Below are 18,173 nucleotides of genomic sequence, written 5' to 3' on the forward strand. Positions count from 1 at the left end.
AAGAAGAAGAAGAAGAAGAAGAAGAAGAAGTGCTAGTGATGAAGAATAGAAGCAAAAAAAATGTGAAAAGAGCGGGATGTTGAGAGAGAACAAAAAAAAAACTGATTTGGGGTCTTCCTATTTTAGAAATTAGGGTTTTACTTAAATGTGGGTGAAAGTGTAAAAACAAAAACTTGAGGACTTATTTAATTATTTTTAAAAATTGATTAAAAATTTGTCACCTACACTTAATAATTAAAACTAGAGTCACTCTTTTTACATTTCAACACTTTTTTGTCACCTATAATTCTTTCTCCCGGGTTTCGTTGACATATGTACTTATCGTCGTCTTTCTCTCTGTATATCAATCTGTGGTCAGTCCATATGTTTAAATTGGGTGATATTTAGAGATATTGTGTTGTGGGCAAAAATGTCATCCATCTCCTCTTCATGGGACGGCACCATTACATCCACTCAATTTCACAATGCTGCTTCTACTTTTTCTGAGATATGGAACAATTTCGATCTAGGGTTTCCTCACTGGTCATGGATTAACTGTCCAAAAAAACCAGGTTTTGCTGCTACCAAGGTTTATCTTTCTGGATTTTGCTTTGAATTTCAACAATCTTCTTTTTCATATATTTTATACTCCTTTTTTCTGCAATTTTGGCAGCTACAAGGATATTTATCATTGGAGAATATGATTCTTCACAGAACCACTGAGGTTTGTCTTGGGTTGAGCTATTTTAAGAGGTTATGCATGTAAGACTTTGCTGATTTTTTTTTTCATTTATAGGAAGAATGTGTTCTTGCTGGAATAGAAGATTTGACTTGCTCTAGTGAAGATTTATGTAATGATACTGCCATATTGGTATGTTCCACCTTTTGTTCTTGAAGTAATTTCCTTTACCTAGGAAACAACATTTTATTTGATAAGAGTGCTTCAGTTTTAAAATATTTATCTCTTACTCACCTGTGTTGAAGGTTTTAACAACGACTATTTCTAGTTTAAACTGCTCAACTCTTGCAACCAAGATTTCCAATAATTTTGGGCTGTATATTGGATTAATATTTGAGTCTTTGGTAGAATGCATTAATTGTCAAATCTCTTGTTTTTTTTAAGTCATCACCTTAGGCGTTTAGCCTTATGGTTTGGGGGTTTGGTTTGAACCTTACCATGTCTATATAAATGCAAAAAGAGATTACATAATTTGAAGGGAGACGTGGACCTAACCCCCGCAAAAGTAAATATTGAAAATTCAATCTTTGCAAAAGATGAAAGACTGCCTATACAATACCTTTCATAAAATTAGCATAAGAGCATTAACTCACAAAGAAGTCACATTTGTCATATCTTCTTCTAATACTAGGGAGTTGCCATCTATCTTGTTGAAATAATCCTTTCACCCCTTTAGGAAGATGTTGAAAAGAGTAGAAGAAGATCTCATTTCCACTTGAAGAGGCTTGTTTGGATAAGAAGTTGGCCACTTGATTGGCTTTCCTAAAACAGTGTGAAGTCTTCACATCAACACCATTGATACCCTTGATAATGTTTCTGATGATACATTTGAGCCTGAGATTATTAGTGACCTTGTTATTGATCATGTCAGTAGTCAGTAAGGATTCCAATTCAAGTTCAAAAGTATTGAATTCAGTCTGTTTGCACCAGTTAATCCCATACATAGCAGCCATAGCCTCTGCCTGATTGTTTTACATTGAATTGGGACTGAAAAGGCCTTACCTTTATCAAAAAAAAAAAATTGGGACTGAAAAGGCCATGATCAGGTTGCCAGAATCATTCCTCACCACACCACCATAAAGCTCTGTTATTTTGCTGGATGTAGCTTCCAGTAGTATTAAGTTTAATCCTTCCAAGCGGTGGTCTGGTCCAAGTAACCTATCTCCAACTGATTACTGGCTTGAATCTTTCAATTCTTTGACATAATTGAGTCCAGTTACCTGAAATATTGCATCTGGGAAATGCCACAGATATGGCTGTCTTTATGTTCCACAGAATATGCACTTCCATATTGGAAGTAACAAATCTTTTCTGGTCACCATATTTACAAGAAGTCCAGCTCCTCCAAATTTCCCAACAAATACAATAGGAACTATTTGTTGAAACAGTTTATGTACGCTGTTGTTAGTCTTAACATCTCACCACATATTTAAATTTCTTTTTTTATAGACATAGTGATGTCTAACTCCCAGAGGGTTACCAAAGAAGTTCCAAACATAACTATCAGCCTTTCCATCAATAAAACATGGTTCATTGTATCACGAGTAGGTGTAGTACAACAAAAGCATCTAGATACTAATTGGTTACCGAAATTATGGAGAATCAAATAACTTTTTAAGAATCAATCTCTAAGTAAAGAAATGAAATTTTAAAAGGTAAACATTTATGCCATAACTTTTCAAGAGTGGTGTCGTTCTACTTAGGCTTTCTGATGATTTTTCATGCTAAAGAGGTGTTGTAATGTTCTACAGGGTGGTGGTTAGACCGACTTTGTTGCATGGGACTGAGTGTTTGCCAGTCAAGAAATTTCATGCCCAGACGATGCATATTGTGGAGATGAAGATGTTGAGGTGGATGTGTGGTCATACTAGGAGTGATAGGATTAGAAATGAGGATATACGGGATAAGGTAGGTCAGGCCTTCGTGGTCGACAAGATGAGGAAAGTGAGACTGAGATGGTTTAGACATGTGAAGAGGAGATGCATAGACGCACTAGTGAGAAGGTGCGAGAGGTTGGTTATAGAGGGTATGAGGATAGGTAGAGGTAGGCCGAAGAAGTATTGGGAGAGGTGATAAGATAGGATATGATGCAGGTTCAGGTTACCAAAGACAAGGCCTAGATAAGAGGGTTTGGAGGACTCATATTAGGGTGGTTGATGTTTACGATTGTACTTGTTGTATTATTATAGTTCTTGTTTTTATTCTTATCATGGTTTATTATTGTTTGTTAATAATAATCTACCCTAATATTGGTTTTATGGCATTTCAATTATCACATGATTTATTGCTATTTTGGCTACTTTTGCACTGTTTCTTGTTTCGATTTTCTCTTCATTGTCTTCTTCTTTATACAAGTGTGTGTTGTACTTGAGCTGAGGTCTTTCGGAAACAGTCTCTCTACCTCCATGAGTAGTGGTGAGTTCTACGTACATTCTACCCTCCCCAAACCTCACTTGTGAGATTTCACTGGGTATGTTGTTGTTGAAGAGTTGGTGTAATGGCCATCTTGGGTAACATTCCAGATGGCAAAATCATGGAGATATGTAATCTGGGAGCACCTCACAAAGCTCCTCCAAATTCCACTTTCCTTTGTCAATATAGTCACTGACATTAGCCTTTATTATTATTATTATTATTATCAATATTACCAGGATAAAGGTCTGCCAAAACATCCTTCTCAATCCAATTATCTCACCACATGCTGCAACAACCAAGATTAATATGTCAAAGAATGTTTCTTTCAGTGTTCTCCCTAGCTTTAATTAGAGATTTCCATGTTTGAGAGTTTCTGCTTGTCCATGCCTTGGACACAGGGCGAACACTATTGCAATATTTTTCCCTCAAGAAATCAACCATAAAGAAGGTTGAGCCATGAAGCTCCACCATCTTTTGATGGCTTAGGTGTTGGAGATGTCATTCATGTTTCTGATACCAATACCAAGATCTCCAGTGATATTTTGCTTTCTTATCACTGGATTCTCAGTAAAAACTAGCAAAGTGTTGTTCCAGAAGGTTCAGGGTACTCACAAGGGGGTTTATAACAGTAAGAATGTAAGTAGGCATAGATTGAAGCACACTTTTAATCATAACCACTCTACCACCATAAGTAAGAACCTTACCTTGCCAACCATTCAATCTTTTAACAACTTTGCAACCATATCATCAAAGTAAGAAATCATCTTTCTTCCCACATAAATAGGACAACCCAAATATGTAGAAGGAAAGCCTTTGTCCATGAAGCCAGTGCATCTTCTAATTCTGTTAATTTTGTATGCACTAGCTTTAGAATCAGTTAAAAGAAACTTTATCCGTGTTAACTCTTTGACTAGAGGATTTCTCATATCTTCTAACCTATTTCATGATAAACTTCATAAATCTACTATTTCCACTACTTCCACTACGGAAAAATGAAAATAATAATAAAAGTTACCAATTTCAAAAAAAAAAATTAAAAAAAAAATGAAAATAATAATATCATCAATATAAGCTAGGTGGTCTGCGTACACTCTACCCTCCTTAGACCCTAATTGTGGAATTTCTCTAGGTATGTTGTTGCATTATCACTGACATCCCATTGTGAGTGGTGTTTCTCGCGATGATTGATTCCCTGGGTGGGGATTTCGCCGTCGATGTTGTGTTTACAGTTGTTACAGTGGTGGCACACGGAACTTCTCTAGAAATACTGTCAGTTGGTTGTGTCGCTCCAGCAAGGGGAGCAATTCGGTTAAGTGGATGTGCCGGAAGGCCTCTGTGCAGTGGCTCCATAAGGTGCTATGCCTTAGACTCACTGAAAAAGTTACCGTTGTGTATTAAGGTTTTTGTTTGTGTGGAGAGTGTTTACTTAGAGAGAGAAAAAGTTATGGATACAAGTTTCTTACGAGATTGGTTTACATGTTAATTTCTTGCAATCAGGCAATAAGTTTAATGAGATCATTTATTCCTGTCCTTGGCATTAAAGACTTTCAATTTTTGGATATGGCTGTTAATTTGATAGATGGTGGTGCTCTTATCAACAATATGCTCCTCTTAAGTACTCTAGCCACACTAATTAAACATCAATTGCCTTCAATCGGTTACAACGATGACTTTTGTGTCTGATGGAGTTTTAGATTCATTATCTTTTATAGTTCCATTACAGTATGTGGCTGTCAACATTTATACATATCCATGCTCTATCTTCAATACTACATACTTTGCTTTGATATATCTGTTCCAGTTTTCATCTCTTAATTGTCTTTAAACTATAAATGGTTGAACATTGTCATGATTTTCCTTTAAAGGTTCAAAAGGACAGCAAAGAAAGACATCATTACGACTTTCATGTCATCTACAGTTCCTCTTTCAGGGTTCCAGTACTTTATTTCCGTGCATACTGCAGTGGTATGTTTGTATTCATTTTATGCCGTAAGTTACACACCAACATATATATTGTTCTGATTATGCTACATCCATAGATGGAGAACCCTTGGCAATAGAAGACCTGGAAAAGGACTTTCCTGCCTATACTGCACAGGAACTAGCAGTATCTAAATGGACTTTTATAACTCGGGAGGTATGTTTGCTTAATTTATTTTCTGAAAGCTGATCATGTTTTCTCACCTTGTAATCTCAATTTGCACTTGGTAATTTTATGTGGCTTTGCCTTCTATTTATAAAGAAGATTATTGACATCCTTTTTCTCTCAAATTCATTTAGCCATCAAACCCTGATCCCATTATGCCTCGATAGTCTCTGTGTAATCCATCTACATTAAACTTTTTTGATAATGGTATATATCAACAGATATACTACACCAGAAAAGTATAGTCCCCCAAATCAAAACATTACAGGTTATAGCATACTTTCTTCATATATTGCTAGTTACATATTGTCTAGAACATCAAAAATATCTTCTGTTTGTACTAAACATTCCTGTTTACACCAAAAATAATGAAGAGCTAAGCAATTCATGTTCAACTTTTGAATGTTCCATTGTTTATCTTCAAAACATTTTCTGATTTCTCTCTTTCCATACGGTCCACCAAATACATGCAGGGACAACCCTCTATCTCTCTTCTGATTTGACAGAAGTCCTTCTTTGCCCCAACTGCTAAGAGCAGCCCCCCTTTTGTTGCCTGGCATCACCCATCTGATTCCCCTCAAGCTGATGAAGATCTTCCATATTTGGTACGTCCATTTGCAGTGTAAAAAGAGATGGTTGGTTGTCTTTGATTACTCCCCACATAAATAACATCTAGAGGATAAATTAAAACCTTCCCTTCTCAGCTTCTCCAGTGTCAACACAGTTTTTCTTTGGCTGCCAGCCAAGAGAAAGATGTCACTTTCAGAGGTATCTTCACTTTCCAAATCATTTTCCATGGCGAACAGTCAACCTGGTTATTAACTTTGCTCAAAATCCTGTAAGCTTCTGTCAACTTAAAGTTTCCTTGGGAATTTCCTTGATACTATAGGATCTTCATCTCCTTTGATACCCTGAAATTGACTTAGAACATTATAGAACTCTGTTACCCTCCTCAGTTCTCAGTCATTTAGATATCTCCTAAAAGACAAGTTCCATCCTTGTTCAGACCATGCCTCAGCCACTGTTGCCTCTTGTTGTTGGGTTTAGAATGTACATGTCTGGAAAAGATTGTTGTAAAGTGCCTTGTCCAAGCCAGTTATCCTTCCAGAGATATTTTCCTGCCATTCGCCACCTTTAGCCTTGAATTGTTCCACATCCTTGGCCACAAGTTTCTGATGGACCTCCAAATACGGCAACCATAAGGAGTGGCTACTGGATTTGTTGTCCAACTGTCCTCCCTATATTTCTGTCTAATAACTTCCTTCCATAGAGGTTCTTCTGAAGCATATCTCCATAGCCATTTCATCGCCAAAACTCTGATTTTGTGCCTTCAAATTCCTTATTTCCATCTCTCCTTTGAAATCGTAGAAATCTGTCATTGCTTTTGTTATTCCGACTCGGCGACTCCCTTCTTCTTTTCTGATGGGAACCTCGTAGTGTTGAAATCCCCACAAAATACCCATGGACTATTTAGTAGTCCCTGTTCTGCTGCTAATTCTCCCCAAGTCTCCTCCCTCTCTACAATAATCAACCACTAATAACAAAAATCATCTTGTTTGTCAACAATATAAGTGTTACATATCATGCTTTAAATTAGAATGCTCCCAGGCACGAAAACCGAGATAGTTCTCTCTCCTACTTACTAGGAGGGTAGAACCACCCCTTCCGGTGGCCTCGGCACCGAAAAAGATTTCTTTCTTCATCCTGGTTACCACCTTATGTGTTAACTAACACCTTTTTCTTTCTCTCTTCGACCTCTACCATGGAAAGTGACATAATCTATTTTACGATGGGATTCAAATCTTTTGACATCTCGAGAAGTTCCTCTCGAGGAGAAAACTGGTACGACTGGACTAAACGTGGAAGAAAGAGGATGAGCAGGGCAAGTTTTAGCCAGAGAACAATGGAATGGCTGTGTAGGACTCTCAAAGAAGCTTCAAAGGTCAAAGGCAATAGTGTATGCTGATGGAAACAACAGGAACTATCTACGCAGCTATTCTGTGTAAGAAATTTCAACAATGGGGGGAGATATATTAGTATAATCAGTGTACAAGGCAGAAACAGAGTAGTATTAATTGTCCCAGAAACAACATTCAATGTAGGTTGGTGGGATGTGGCTAATAAAATAGAGAGGTTCATTTGTGGTCGCAGCATCTATCCCTCTGGATTTCAGCCCATCTGCGAATCTCAAAGAGAGTCGGGATTTCAGACCCATTGTTTCCTTTTCGAGTTCACCTCTATGAAAGAGGCAGAACATGCCCTGAGAGGTAGCTGGTTTTGGAAGAAACAGGCCCTGCAACTCCAATGGTGGACTCCAACTGTAGGTGCTGCTCAATATAAAGCAGCCATCAAGCAGACATGGATCAGATTGGTAGGTTTGCCTCTACACTTGTGGTCAAAAAAGGTTTTTAAGGCAGTAGGGGATTTTTGCGGAGGGTGGATAAGTATGGAGGAGGAGACAAAACTTCGGAATCATTTAAAATGGGCGAGAATTCCAGTGAAGGGTTGGGGAAATAGCATCCTGAAGGAAGTGAGAATCGAATTCGAAGGAACTGGGTACATCATCCAAATCTGGAATGAGGCGCTGGTCAGATTTTATGACGGAGAAGAGAAGGAGATCGCCGGAGCTGATCCAGTGGGCAAGTCTTCAAACCAACGGATAATACTGGGACCTGAAAAGTCTTTATCCATACTGGAAACAACTGAACGAACAGAGGAACACGTGGGTTGTTCAAGTTTTTTTGAAACACGAACCCTAACACGTGACTGGACACGTGACTTTCCACTTAAAAATCAAACAAAGGGCAAAGAAAGGTTGGGCCTGGACCCGTTGGCCCAGTTCAGCAGAAATTATAACAACAGAGTTGGGCCTAATGTAACAAAGACACCAGACCCAGTCCAAATTGAGATAGAAGTTAATAAACTATTGTCAATGGGTTTGGAAGATGAGTTAGTAAACAACCCAGGAACCATCGAAGAGGCTTACAATGGTCTCGAACTGGCCGAAGAGCAAAGTGATGATGATGCGATGTTTATAATCCAGATGGACGACAAGGAGAACTTCGCTACACAAGCAGGGGAGAATTTACAGTTGGAAGAGAAGGAGGAGAGGGATGACACAGTAGAGGATATTTTACCTCTAAACTCAACAGTGGGTGAAGGCACAACAGAATCTGAGAAAACGATTCCCATGTGGGTTCAACGGAATATAATTGAACTGAGTAAGGAATTTGGAGTCCACTTTCAAGGCTGTGAGGAGGCGGCTTTGAAATTATTCATGAAAATCGATGGCAAAAGACTAGTAATAGATGAGATATCAAGGGCAATAGTGCCAATGACTCCAAGAGAAAAGGTTTCAAAGGAGCTTAAAAACCTGGAACCAACCAGCAATTTCATTAGCTTTGGAACAAGAAGTAGAGGGGGGTGTTTTGTGAGCAACCTTAATGAAGGTTAACATAGTGTCATGGAATGTGAGAGGCCTCAATGATCCTGGGAAGAGGCTGATGATCAAGAACATGGTACACAAATGGAGGGCAGATGTCTATTGTTTTCAGGAATCTAAATTAAGAGGTGATATAAGGGAGACAATTAAAGAACTATGGGCGAATAGAGGGGTAAATCACACACAATTGGAAGCCAGAGGTACCTAAGGGGGGATTATCATTCTATGGGACAGCAACATATGGGAGGGAGAAGTTTGTGAGGTAGGGACATACTGTATTACTGTAAGATTTAGGGGGAAAACACAGAATTTCAGCTGGCACCTTTCAGGTGTCTATGCTCCAAACAACAGAGAGGAAAGGGAAGAGGTTTGGGGGAGAACTAGGAGCAGTAAGGAGTCTATTCCCTTGGGTGATTGCAGGGGATTTCAATGTTGTGAGGTTCCCTTCTGAGAAGAAGAATTGTAACAGAATCACCAAAGCTATGGAGGATTTTTCAGATTTCATTGAGGACATGGAATTAGTAGACCCACCACTCGTAGGTGGCAGCTTTACTTGGAGAAAAGGAGATAGGCACGTTACAGCAGCAAGATTGGATAGGTTCCTATTTTCAGAAGAATGGGAGATATCATCCAAGAAAATAAAACAAACTCTTATGCCTAGAGTCACCTCAGACCATAACCCGTTGCTACTAGAATGTGGAAATTGGGAGAGGTCACATTCGTATTTTAAATTCGAAAATTGGTGGTTGCAAACTGAAAATTTCAAAGAGAGAGTTAAGGGGTGGTGGGACTCCGAAATTTTTGTGGGTAGACCAGATTACATTCTAGCTTGCAAGATGAAGGCTCTCAAAGTAAAACTGAAAGAATGGAGCAAAACTGTACAAGGTAATCTAGGTTTACAGAAACAGAACATCTTAAATCAGCTTTATGAGTTAGATATGATACAGGAACAAAGGTGCTTGTCTGAAGATGAATCATATCTGTGGGCTGTCCTGTCAGTAGATTTTGAGGAAGTGGCAAAAAGAGAAGAAGTAGCATGGAGGCAAAGATCCAGGGCTATATGGTTGAAAGAGGGTGACAAAAACACAGTTTTTCCATAGAACAGCAAACAGTCGCAAGAGATACAACAACATTGACAGTCTTCTGATTAATGGAACTAATGTCACAAACTCAACAACAATTAGGGAGGAGATCACAGGTTTCTACCAAAACCTTTATGGAGAGAATGAACACTGGGGACCCCAATTCAGCCCCAGAGAACAAGTTGTGCTCAATGAAGAAGACAACTTCCTTCTTCAAAGTCAATTTGGAGAACAAGAAATTAAAGAATGTGTTTTTGATTGTGCAGGAGATAAGGCTCCTGGTCCAGATGGTTTTACCATGGCTTTTTTCATACATTGTTGGGATGCAGCCATTCAGAACTTCCATAGTCAAGGCTATTTTGAAAAAAGTTTCAATGCTACATTTATAGCCTTGATCCCAAAAAAGATGGGGGCAACAGAATTGAAGGACTTCAGGTCCATCAGCCTGATTAGCAGTGTCTACAAGATCATATCCAAGGTCCTAACAGAAAGACTCAAGAAAGTGATGTCTAAGCTGGTGGATACACATCAATTGGCATTCATTAAGGGCAGGCAAATCATGGATGCCATACTTATAGCCAATGAATGTGTAGATGTGAGGAAAATAACTAAAATTCATGGGATTCTATGTAAGTTGGACATAGAAAAGGCCTATGATCACCTCAACTGGGACTTTATGTGGTACACACTAGAGAGGATAGGCTTTGGAAATAGGTGGATAAATTGGTTGAAGTATTGTGTGAGTACAGTCAAATTCTCAGTTCTAATAAATGGTTCCCCATCTGGTTTCTTTCCCTCTGAAAGAGGATTAAGACAAGGGGATCCCCTCTCCCACTTCCTTTTTATCCTAGCTATGGGAGGACTAAGTGACATGTTGAAAACAGCACAATCAAACAACTTGATCAGAGGTTTCTGGACGAATGATAGTGACCCAAGGGGTTTATCTATCTCCTATTTGCAGTACGCAGATGACACCCTAGTGTTTTGTGGTACAGAGGAAGATCAACTAAAGCATCTAAGAATCATATTTATATTGTTTGAAGCTGTTTCTGGACTTCATATAAACTGGAGTAAAAGTTTTGTTTACCCAGTGAATGAAGTCCCAGAAATCAACAGATTGGCTGGCATCTTAGGAGGTAAAGTGGGAGAAATGCCTACCACTTACCTAGGGATGCCTCTAGGTGCAAACAGTAAATCAAAGAACATATGGAATGCAATGGTGGAGAAGTGTGAAAAAAAGCTGGTAAATTGGAGAAGTCAATACCTATCCTTGGGTGGAAGATTGACACTAATTAATAGTGTGCTTGATGCTATGCCAACCTACATGATGTCTTCATTCCCTATGCCAGGGAGTGTTTTAAAGAAGTTAGAATCCATCAGGAGAAACTTCTTATGGCAAGGAAACAGAGAGGGGGGAAAGAAATATCACTTGGTGAAATGGGAAGTGGTGATAAACAACAAAAAAGAAGGGGGGATGGGCATAAAGAATCTCAAAGTCCAAAACCAGAGTCTCCTTTTGAAGTGGTTGTGGAGGTTTGCTTCTGTAGAACAAGGTCTGTGGAAAGATGTTATAATCTCCACATATGCAATGGAGGACTCTTGGACTACAAAGGAAGTTAGAAGCCCTTATGGGGTTGGTTTATGGAGAACAATCAGAAATTTGTGGCCTAAAATATGGAGAAATTCAAAAATTGATATAGGAAATGGAAGGAAGACATTCTTCTGGAATGATGTGTGGGTTGGACAACACTCTCTGAAACAATTGCATCCTGAGATTTATAATCTGAACCAACAGAAGAAACCAACAGTAGCAGAAGTCAAAGACAACCAAGGATGGAACCTATCTTTTAGGAGAAGGTTGAATGATTGGGAAATAGACAAATTAGAAGATTTTTACAAGTCTTTGGAGCAGGCAAGTAACCTTGACGCAAAGGAGGACAGTTTACAATGGTTGAGGGCCAACAATGGGAAGTTCACAATAAAATCAGCTTATAGACATTTTGACAGGCCAGCTGAAATGTTGTTACCATGGCCTTGGAAGATGATATGGAAAATTAATGTACCTCACAAGGTGGCTTGTTTCACCTGGTTGGTAGCTAGGGAAGCAGTACTAACTCAGGACAATCTAATGAAAAGGGGAAGACAGTTATGCTCCAGGTGCTTTTTTTATGAAATAGAAACAGAGACAACAAACCATCTCTTCCTCCATTGCAGAGTGACACAAAAATTGTGGCAGGTCTTTTTGAATTTGAGGGGAATCAGCTGGTCCATGCCAAGACACACCTCAGATTTTCTAGCATGCTGGAATAGAGAAGGGAATACATCAGGTCACAAGGAGAGATGGAAGATTGTCCCTGCTTGCATCTGGTGGACAATTTGGAAGGAAAGGAACCAGAGATGCTTCGAAAACAAGAGCATCCCTTTCCAGAGTTTGAAGTTGAACTGTCTTATAACCCTTTATTTTTGGTGTAATCATGCCCTCCCCAAAGAGATGGAGGCTATTACTGACTTTTTAGATAGTTTAGGAGTATAAATGATAGATCTTTTGGTTTTGCTTACTGTATACTCCTGTTGTAATTACTATTGAAATACACCTTGGTGTATTGTTGTCTATAAAATGTCAACTTTCTCAAAAAAAAAATCATCTTGTTTTGTCATTACATTTTAACCTCTGCCATTCTTCTTGGCCACAAAATTCAGGGTTCTATCTGCATGAAAGAGATGAATAGTGCATTGATGCAGTTTAAGTTATCAGGGAGTACTGCAACGTTTGTCTATAATTATATTATTCCTTCTTGGTAAAAAATGGTGGAAGCTTTTTCTTCCTCATAAAAAGAAAAGGTTGAAGTTAAAGTTTTCTGAGTGAAAGCCATACTTCACCTGAAATACTTCTCAAACAAGTTTTTCATTATTTCACCAGCTATGCTCAGCCGCCGAGTGTGAGTCGGATCCGTCAAAAGTTATTCATATGTGGCGGATTTGACATGAGTACATGGGCATTTTTCGAAAGCAACATTGTTCACCAGTATATGATATACTGGTAGCCAAACTTCAACTTGCAAGTGATATCATGACCAAAAACCCCTTTAGTTATCAGTTGACAATCATAACCGCTACCAATTTCTAGTAGTTGCCATGTATTTCAGTGGAATTCTTATTTTCTGTTTGAGGCCATTTGGATGTGTAGGTTCCAGCAAAACTCCCATTGTTGCTGAATCTTCCTGGAAGATCCTTTTCATATCCTGTCAATTAGTATCTCTTACTATGTTTCTTCCCTAACCCTCCTTCACCAGTAAATGCAAAAGAGTAGCTACAAGGATATTTCTTTATGTTTCTCCATTATACCTCCTTGATGCCATTAGAATGAAGTTAACTTAGTGGAAATATATATATGTTATGAATGTGCACCACGTTGAGATGTGTCTTAATTTAAATGGTGAATTATCTATAGGAGCACCCGTACCTGAATCGGCCATGGTATACTTTGCATCCATGTGGGACTAGTGAGTGGATGAAGCTGCTTTTCAGTAATGAACCTTCAGTGGTGTCTCAAGGTGGAGTTGCAATTGAAAAGTATCTAACCTCATGGTTTTCAGTTGTATCACCTGTCTTTGGTTTTAAAATCCCCTTAAAATTCTCTACATTTATGAACTCTACACCCAGCAAGTCTGGAAATGTTGCTACTGTAATATAGATTTAGTTTTTTCTTTTCAATGTAAATGTTTAGAATGAAATCATCTGCTAAGATGCAAAATTGGTGGGGCTTATGTCAGATGTTAGGCCTTACATAAAACTAATCTTTTAATGTGAATAGGCAGATGTAGATTTTAAAATTTTAATTTCTGTTAAAAGTCTTGGCATTGCAGATTTCTTCAATGAGCTTCTCTTACCTTACATGATGTACGCTGGTGAGGATTACATTCACAGTTGCAAAATGTCAAAAAACTTATATTGAAAATATATAAGCACACTTTGTATCCGCTTATTTGCAACAATTACTCTTTATTTGATAGCTATTTACTTAGGGATGGCAATGGGGATGGCGTGGGCGGATTGAGCTTAATCCGTAAAATTTTTAATCTGTCTTGCTTCGCCCTGCATAATTTTTTTAATATTTTCTTTTTATTGTTAAACTAGATACATTAAAAGATAAAGCAATAAAAATAAAAATAAAAATAAAATCAATAATTTGATTTGCTAAAAGCAAAAAAAAAAAAATGATGATGAAATCTTTCCACACTTTTCCCTTTGCTCTGTATCAATTCTTGTAGCTTTTTTTCACCTTCAACAATGATGATGTCCCATGGATCTCGATCCTAAGTCCTTACCGGAGCCACCAACAACTCTTGATAAAATTGTAATGTATAATAATGATGAAACAAAGGTGTTATACATTAATTTAAGAAATAAAAACAACTTAATACATTGAAAAACTGAACCTATATGTATAAGAAAAAGATGAACAACAAAAAATCGGAAAAAAAATCATTAACTTGATCTGCTGAAACAAAAAAAAAGGATGAAGAAATCCTTCTACGTTTAAGATCATGAATTTCGTCAATATGATTGAGCATTTTTGGATTTCCGTTGTGTAGATCCAGGATTTATGGGTTAAGTCGTAGTTATGAGATTCGACGAAGAATCCGATTAAGAGATCTGGGCTGGATTTCCAGATGTTGAAAGTGAAGTTTATTGAGTTTGTATCGGATTTGATGTCGTCGTCACAAATGAGGATGGACCACCAGGTTGAGGCTAGAGGAAGGTTGACGGAGGATGGTGATTGGTGTGGTGGAGGAGGAGAGGGAAAGGTTTTGGGAGAGATTTGAGAGGATTTGTGGCGAAGTTGAAAAAAATGGATAAAACAGAAGGTGAAGAAATCTTTTCAATAACTTGCATATCGATGAGTTAGAAAGAGAAAATATTTGAAATTCAAAAATAGAGTGATGAAGATAATTGGTAATACCATGGAGTGATTTTAGGCGTGAAAAAAGAAAAAAATCGTGCGATGATAGTTTACAGTGATGTATCCAAATAAGTGAGAAATTGTGGAAAAGAAGGATTTTTGTAATTTTTGGGAATGGTAGAGATTAATAAAAAATAAATAGGATAAAAATGATGTGTAGATGCTTGAATGAAGTACAAATTACTTTGATTCAATCATACATCTTCATAAGTAATTTTTCCAAAATTTTATAGTAGAAACTGAAAAATAATAATAGTTATTACAAAAAAAACTTCTCTAACGCCGCAAACTCGACTAAACCTAGTCATCCAGACCACAAGTAATAAAGAGACATATTCTCAAATAGTACACGACTATTTTAACAAACGCATCAAACATCAAACAAATGAAGATCACTAATGAATTCAAGTAACATCACTAAATTTAGAAACAAAAAAAGAACATTAGAAATTTATGACTTTGAATCTAATTATTACAGCGCATGAAGTTTAATATATTAGGAATCAATATATGTTTAATCGACATTTTCTGGAGGTGCTTGTGTAGAGGAAGAAGCATCATTTTCTAGTTGCGATAAATAATTTTTCAAATCAAAATCAAAGGAGTTCAACTAAAGCTCGAGTTCATTCAACTCCTCTTCATTAAATTTCATAACGAATTCCTAGATTTTTTTCATGTCAGTTTCCTCAGTGCCAGATGTCGGATTAGATAGACCCCTTTCTATGATATCAAGCTCGTCAAGCTCAACTTTTAGTTCCTTCACTTTGTTTCGAGAACTTGCAATAGCAATACAGTTACTTTCATTTGGTTGTGTATTTGGACTGAAAAAGCGATCAACAACAACATCAATTGTGGGGTCAAAAAAAGAGTAGGGTTTGTCGGTCGGAGAAAATAATGTTATCCTCACATCAACATCGTATTTCCCAATCAATTCAGTAGCTTTTTTATATAATGTTGATCGGAGCTTTGAAAATATTGTGTATCGAGCATCTTCATTTTCTATTTTGACCATTGAAATCTTTTGACGCCCTAAAGTCTTTTTTTCTGCCATGACTCAACTTTTGAGGAAAAATGATTTTTTAAAAAAATAAGTTTATTGATAAAAACACTCAAGAAAATGTGGTGCTTATAAAAACTAAAATAAGATGATTATTTATACAAAAAATTCTTCATAGTCCTGATAAATTTCTAACCAAATAGTACAATAAAAAATATATTTCTTGCATCATGTTAAAAATTATAATAACAAAATAAATTTATATGGTAAGAAAATCAAGTTTCTAGTCAAATAAATAAATAAGTATTTCAATATGGTTTATAAATTTTTCCAAATTTTGATAAGCTAATAAGAATATATTTTTCGAAATAAAAAAGTAAAGCTCATTTTTCCCCTTAAGATTTTGAATTTGAGAAACGATACCCCTTCACGTTTTGAATAAGATGATAAATGAGAAAAGTACACTAAATAGCATAAAAAGTTAAATATTACACTCACATACCCCATTTCTTAATAATTTTAAATATACACAGTCGGCACAAAAAATTTACACCGCATAAGGTTACATATATATGTATATTAATTTAATATTCAATTTAATCAATTAAGTTGTCCGCTTGATTTCCTTATATGTTTTCTTGTTTTTAATTTATTTGTGCTCCAAATTTCTTCCTCATCACACCAATTTAATCCATTAAGTTGTCCGCTTGATATCCTTATATGTTTTCTTGTTTTTAATTTATTTGTGCTCTAAATTTCTTTATCTTCACACCAATTTAATCCTACAAATAAAATGTACAACATAAAAATAATCCAAAAATTTATGCTAAAAAACGACAACGAAAAAAACTAAATATGAGATAAATAATGATCAAAGACTTAATTATTTTGATTTCATTCTTCCTAATAGTTAAGAATATATTTTTTTCTCTTTCTTTTTCTCCGGTTAACTAAATTTTTTGTTTTTAATTTTCTCTTTGTTAGTTACCTTTTTGTTTTGTTTTGTTTTGTCTTAATTTTTTAAAATATTTTTTCGTTAGATTATCTTTTAAATATTTTTTTGTTAGATATACTCTTATAGTATCATTGACTAATAAATAATGTATGAACAGTAAATCTTAATGATACCACACACACACACATATAATATCAACTAAGCAAAATTATCACTTGGGGCATCTATTGTAATTATTCAGGGGACATCAATGTAATGTGGTATATATTTGTAATTAATTTGTATTTATGAGATATTTGCTTAGTTTTCCCATTAGTTTATTTCAAAAGATTTGTTTTGACCAAAGTAAAGTCGGTAATTCGACATTGCATTTTCAATTAAATCTAGATCGTGCATTGTTTTACACTTTAACATGATTTTTTGTATATTCAAATTTTGAACTTGAGAACTGTTGCTAAATGTGGGACAATCCCATTATAGAACCCCAACCCATGTTGATTGTAGTGTGGTCATCCTCATCCCATTTATAGATGAAAGTAACAAGTGTCATGATGTCACGATTCAAAAATGGACGTGATGACACTTGTCTATTTCCACCAAGTTATTTCTGTCTGAAATGCAACGAAACGAAAGAAATGTGGAAAGTAAAACAAGAATAAGATAAAAATGGAAAACTTATTCATTTTATTATAACCCCCAAACCTAATTGGCACGTGTCCAAGTCACTAATACATAAAGTACGAAAATGAAAGATAATTACAAGTCTCAATGTCTTTGATTCTAGAATAGAACAAAGTATAAAATAAGAACAAGAGAGTCCACCGGAATGACAAACAACTACCTCTCAAAAGTTCTTTGACAAGCCTCGAAAATAGGAGGAGAAGAAGAAGAGAAATCACACGGTACAAGACTTTTAACCTACACAAGTATCAAAATGCGTCAAGTCATAATAATTAACTCTTGCCGGAATCATTTTTCTTCGGCTTTATATCACATCACTAGCCGAAACCATTTCCCTTCGGATTTATATTATACTGATATCGCTCAAACTACTCTCAAAACAAATTCGAAGAGTAAGCAATCGTTGTCGATAAAAATACATAACTAAGAGTCGTGGTCGAATACCACAAGGAATGATATAATGATAAGAATTCAACTAAGAAATTAAGAATGCAGACTTGTTCATTGTAGTAGGTTAAGACAAATGTGTGGATGATTGACCAAATTTACTAAAAGAGTTTATAGTATCAAATGTCACAATTAAACAAAAAATTGGGAATTCAAGTAATTAACCATCTAGGAGTGTGAAGATTGGAATCGATGTCACATAAGGGTAATTGTGTTTCTCAATAGTGCTAAACAATCATGGATACTTGGCATACACTAGAGTAGAAACCTGTAGAAAATAAAAACAAAGGAAAACGTAAAATTAGGAAATAATTGACTAAAATTCAA

At 36.3% G+C, this 18,173-nt stretch overlaps 1 protein-coding gene across 1 annotated transcript; it reads left to right on the forward strand.

Moving 5' to 3' along the window:
- The first annotated feature begins 303 nt into the window (after positions 1 to 303).
- On the forward strand, positions 304 to 13,562 carry LOC125871030 (ubiquitin-like-conjugating enzyme ATG10). Its single transcript, XM_049551616.1, has 6 exons — positions 304 to 568; positions 653 to 703; positions 776 to 850; positions 4,999 to 5,098; positions 5,173 to 5,270; positions 13,255 to 13,562. Exons 1-6 carry the CDS (start codon positions 410 to 412, stop codon positions 13,495 to 13,497), a joined length of 726 nt encoding a protein of 241 aa, XP_049407573.1. The 5' UTR covers positions 304 to 409; the 3' UTR covers positions 13,498 to 13,562.
- Positions 13,563 to 18,173: the final 4,611 nt, after the last annotated feature.

The sequence above is a fragment of the Solanum stenotomum genome, chromosome 7 (assembly GCF_019186545.1).
Source record: "Solanum stenotomum isolate F172 chromosome 7, ASM1918654v1, whole genome shotgun sequence".
Lineage (NCBI taxonomy): Eukaryota > Viridiplantae > Streptophyta > Magnoliopsida > Solanales > Solanaceae > Solanum > Solanum stenotomum.

Excerpts from the sequence above, each read along its gene's own strand:
- LOC125871030 (XM_049551616.1), top strand. The coding sequence starts at position 410 with ATGTCATCCATCTCCTCTTCATGGGACGGCACCATTACATCCACTCAA. Across the intron at positions 569-652 it reads CAGGTTTTGCTGCTACCAAG|CTACAAGGATATTTATCATT; the intron begins GTTTATCTTTCT and ends CAATTTTGGCAG. Across the intron at positions 5,099-5,172 it reads TTTCCGTGCATACTGCAGTG|ATGGAGAACCCTTGGCAATA; the intron begins GTATGTTTGTAT and ends CTACATCCATAG.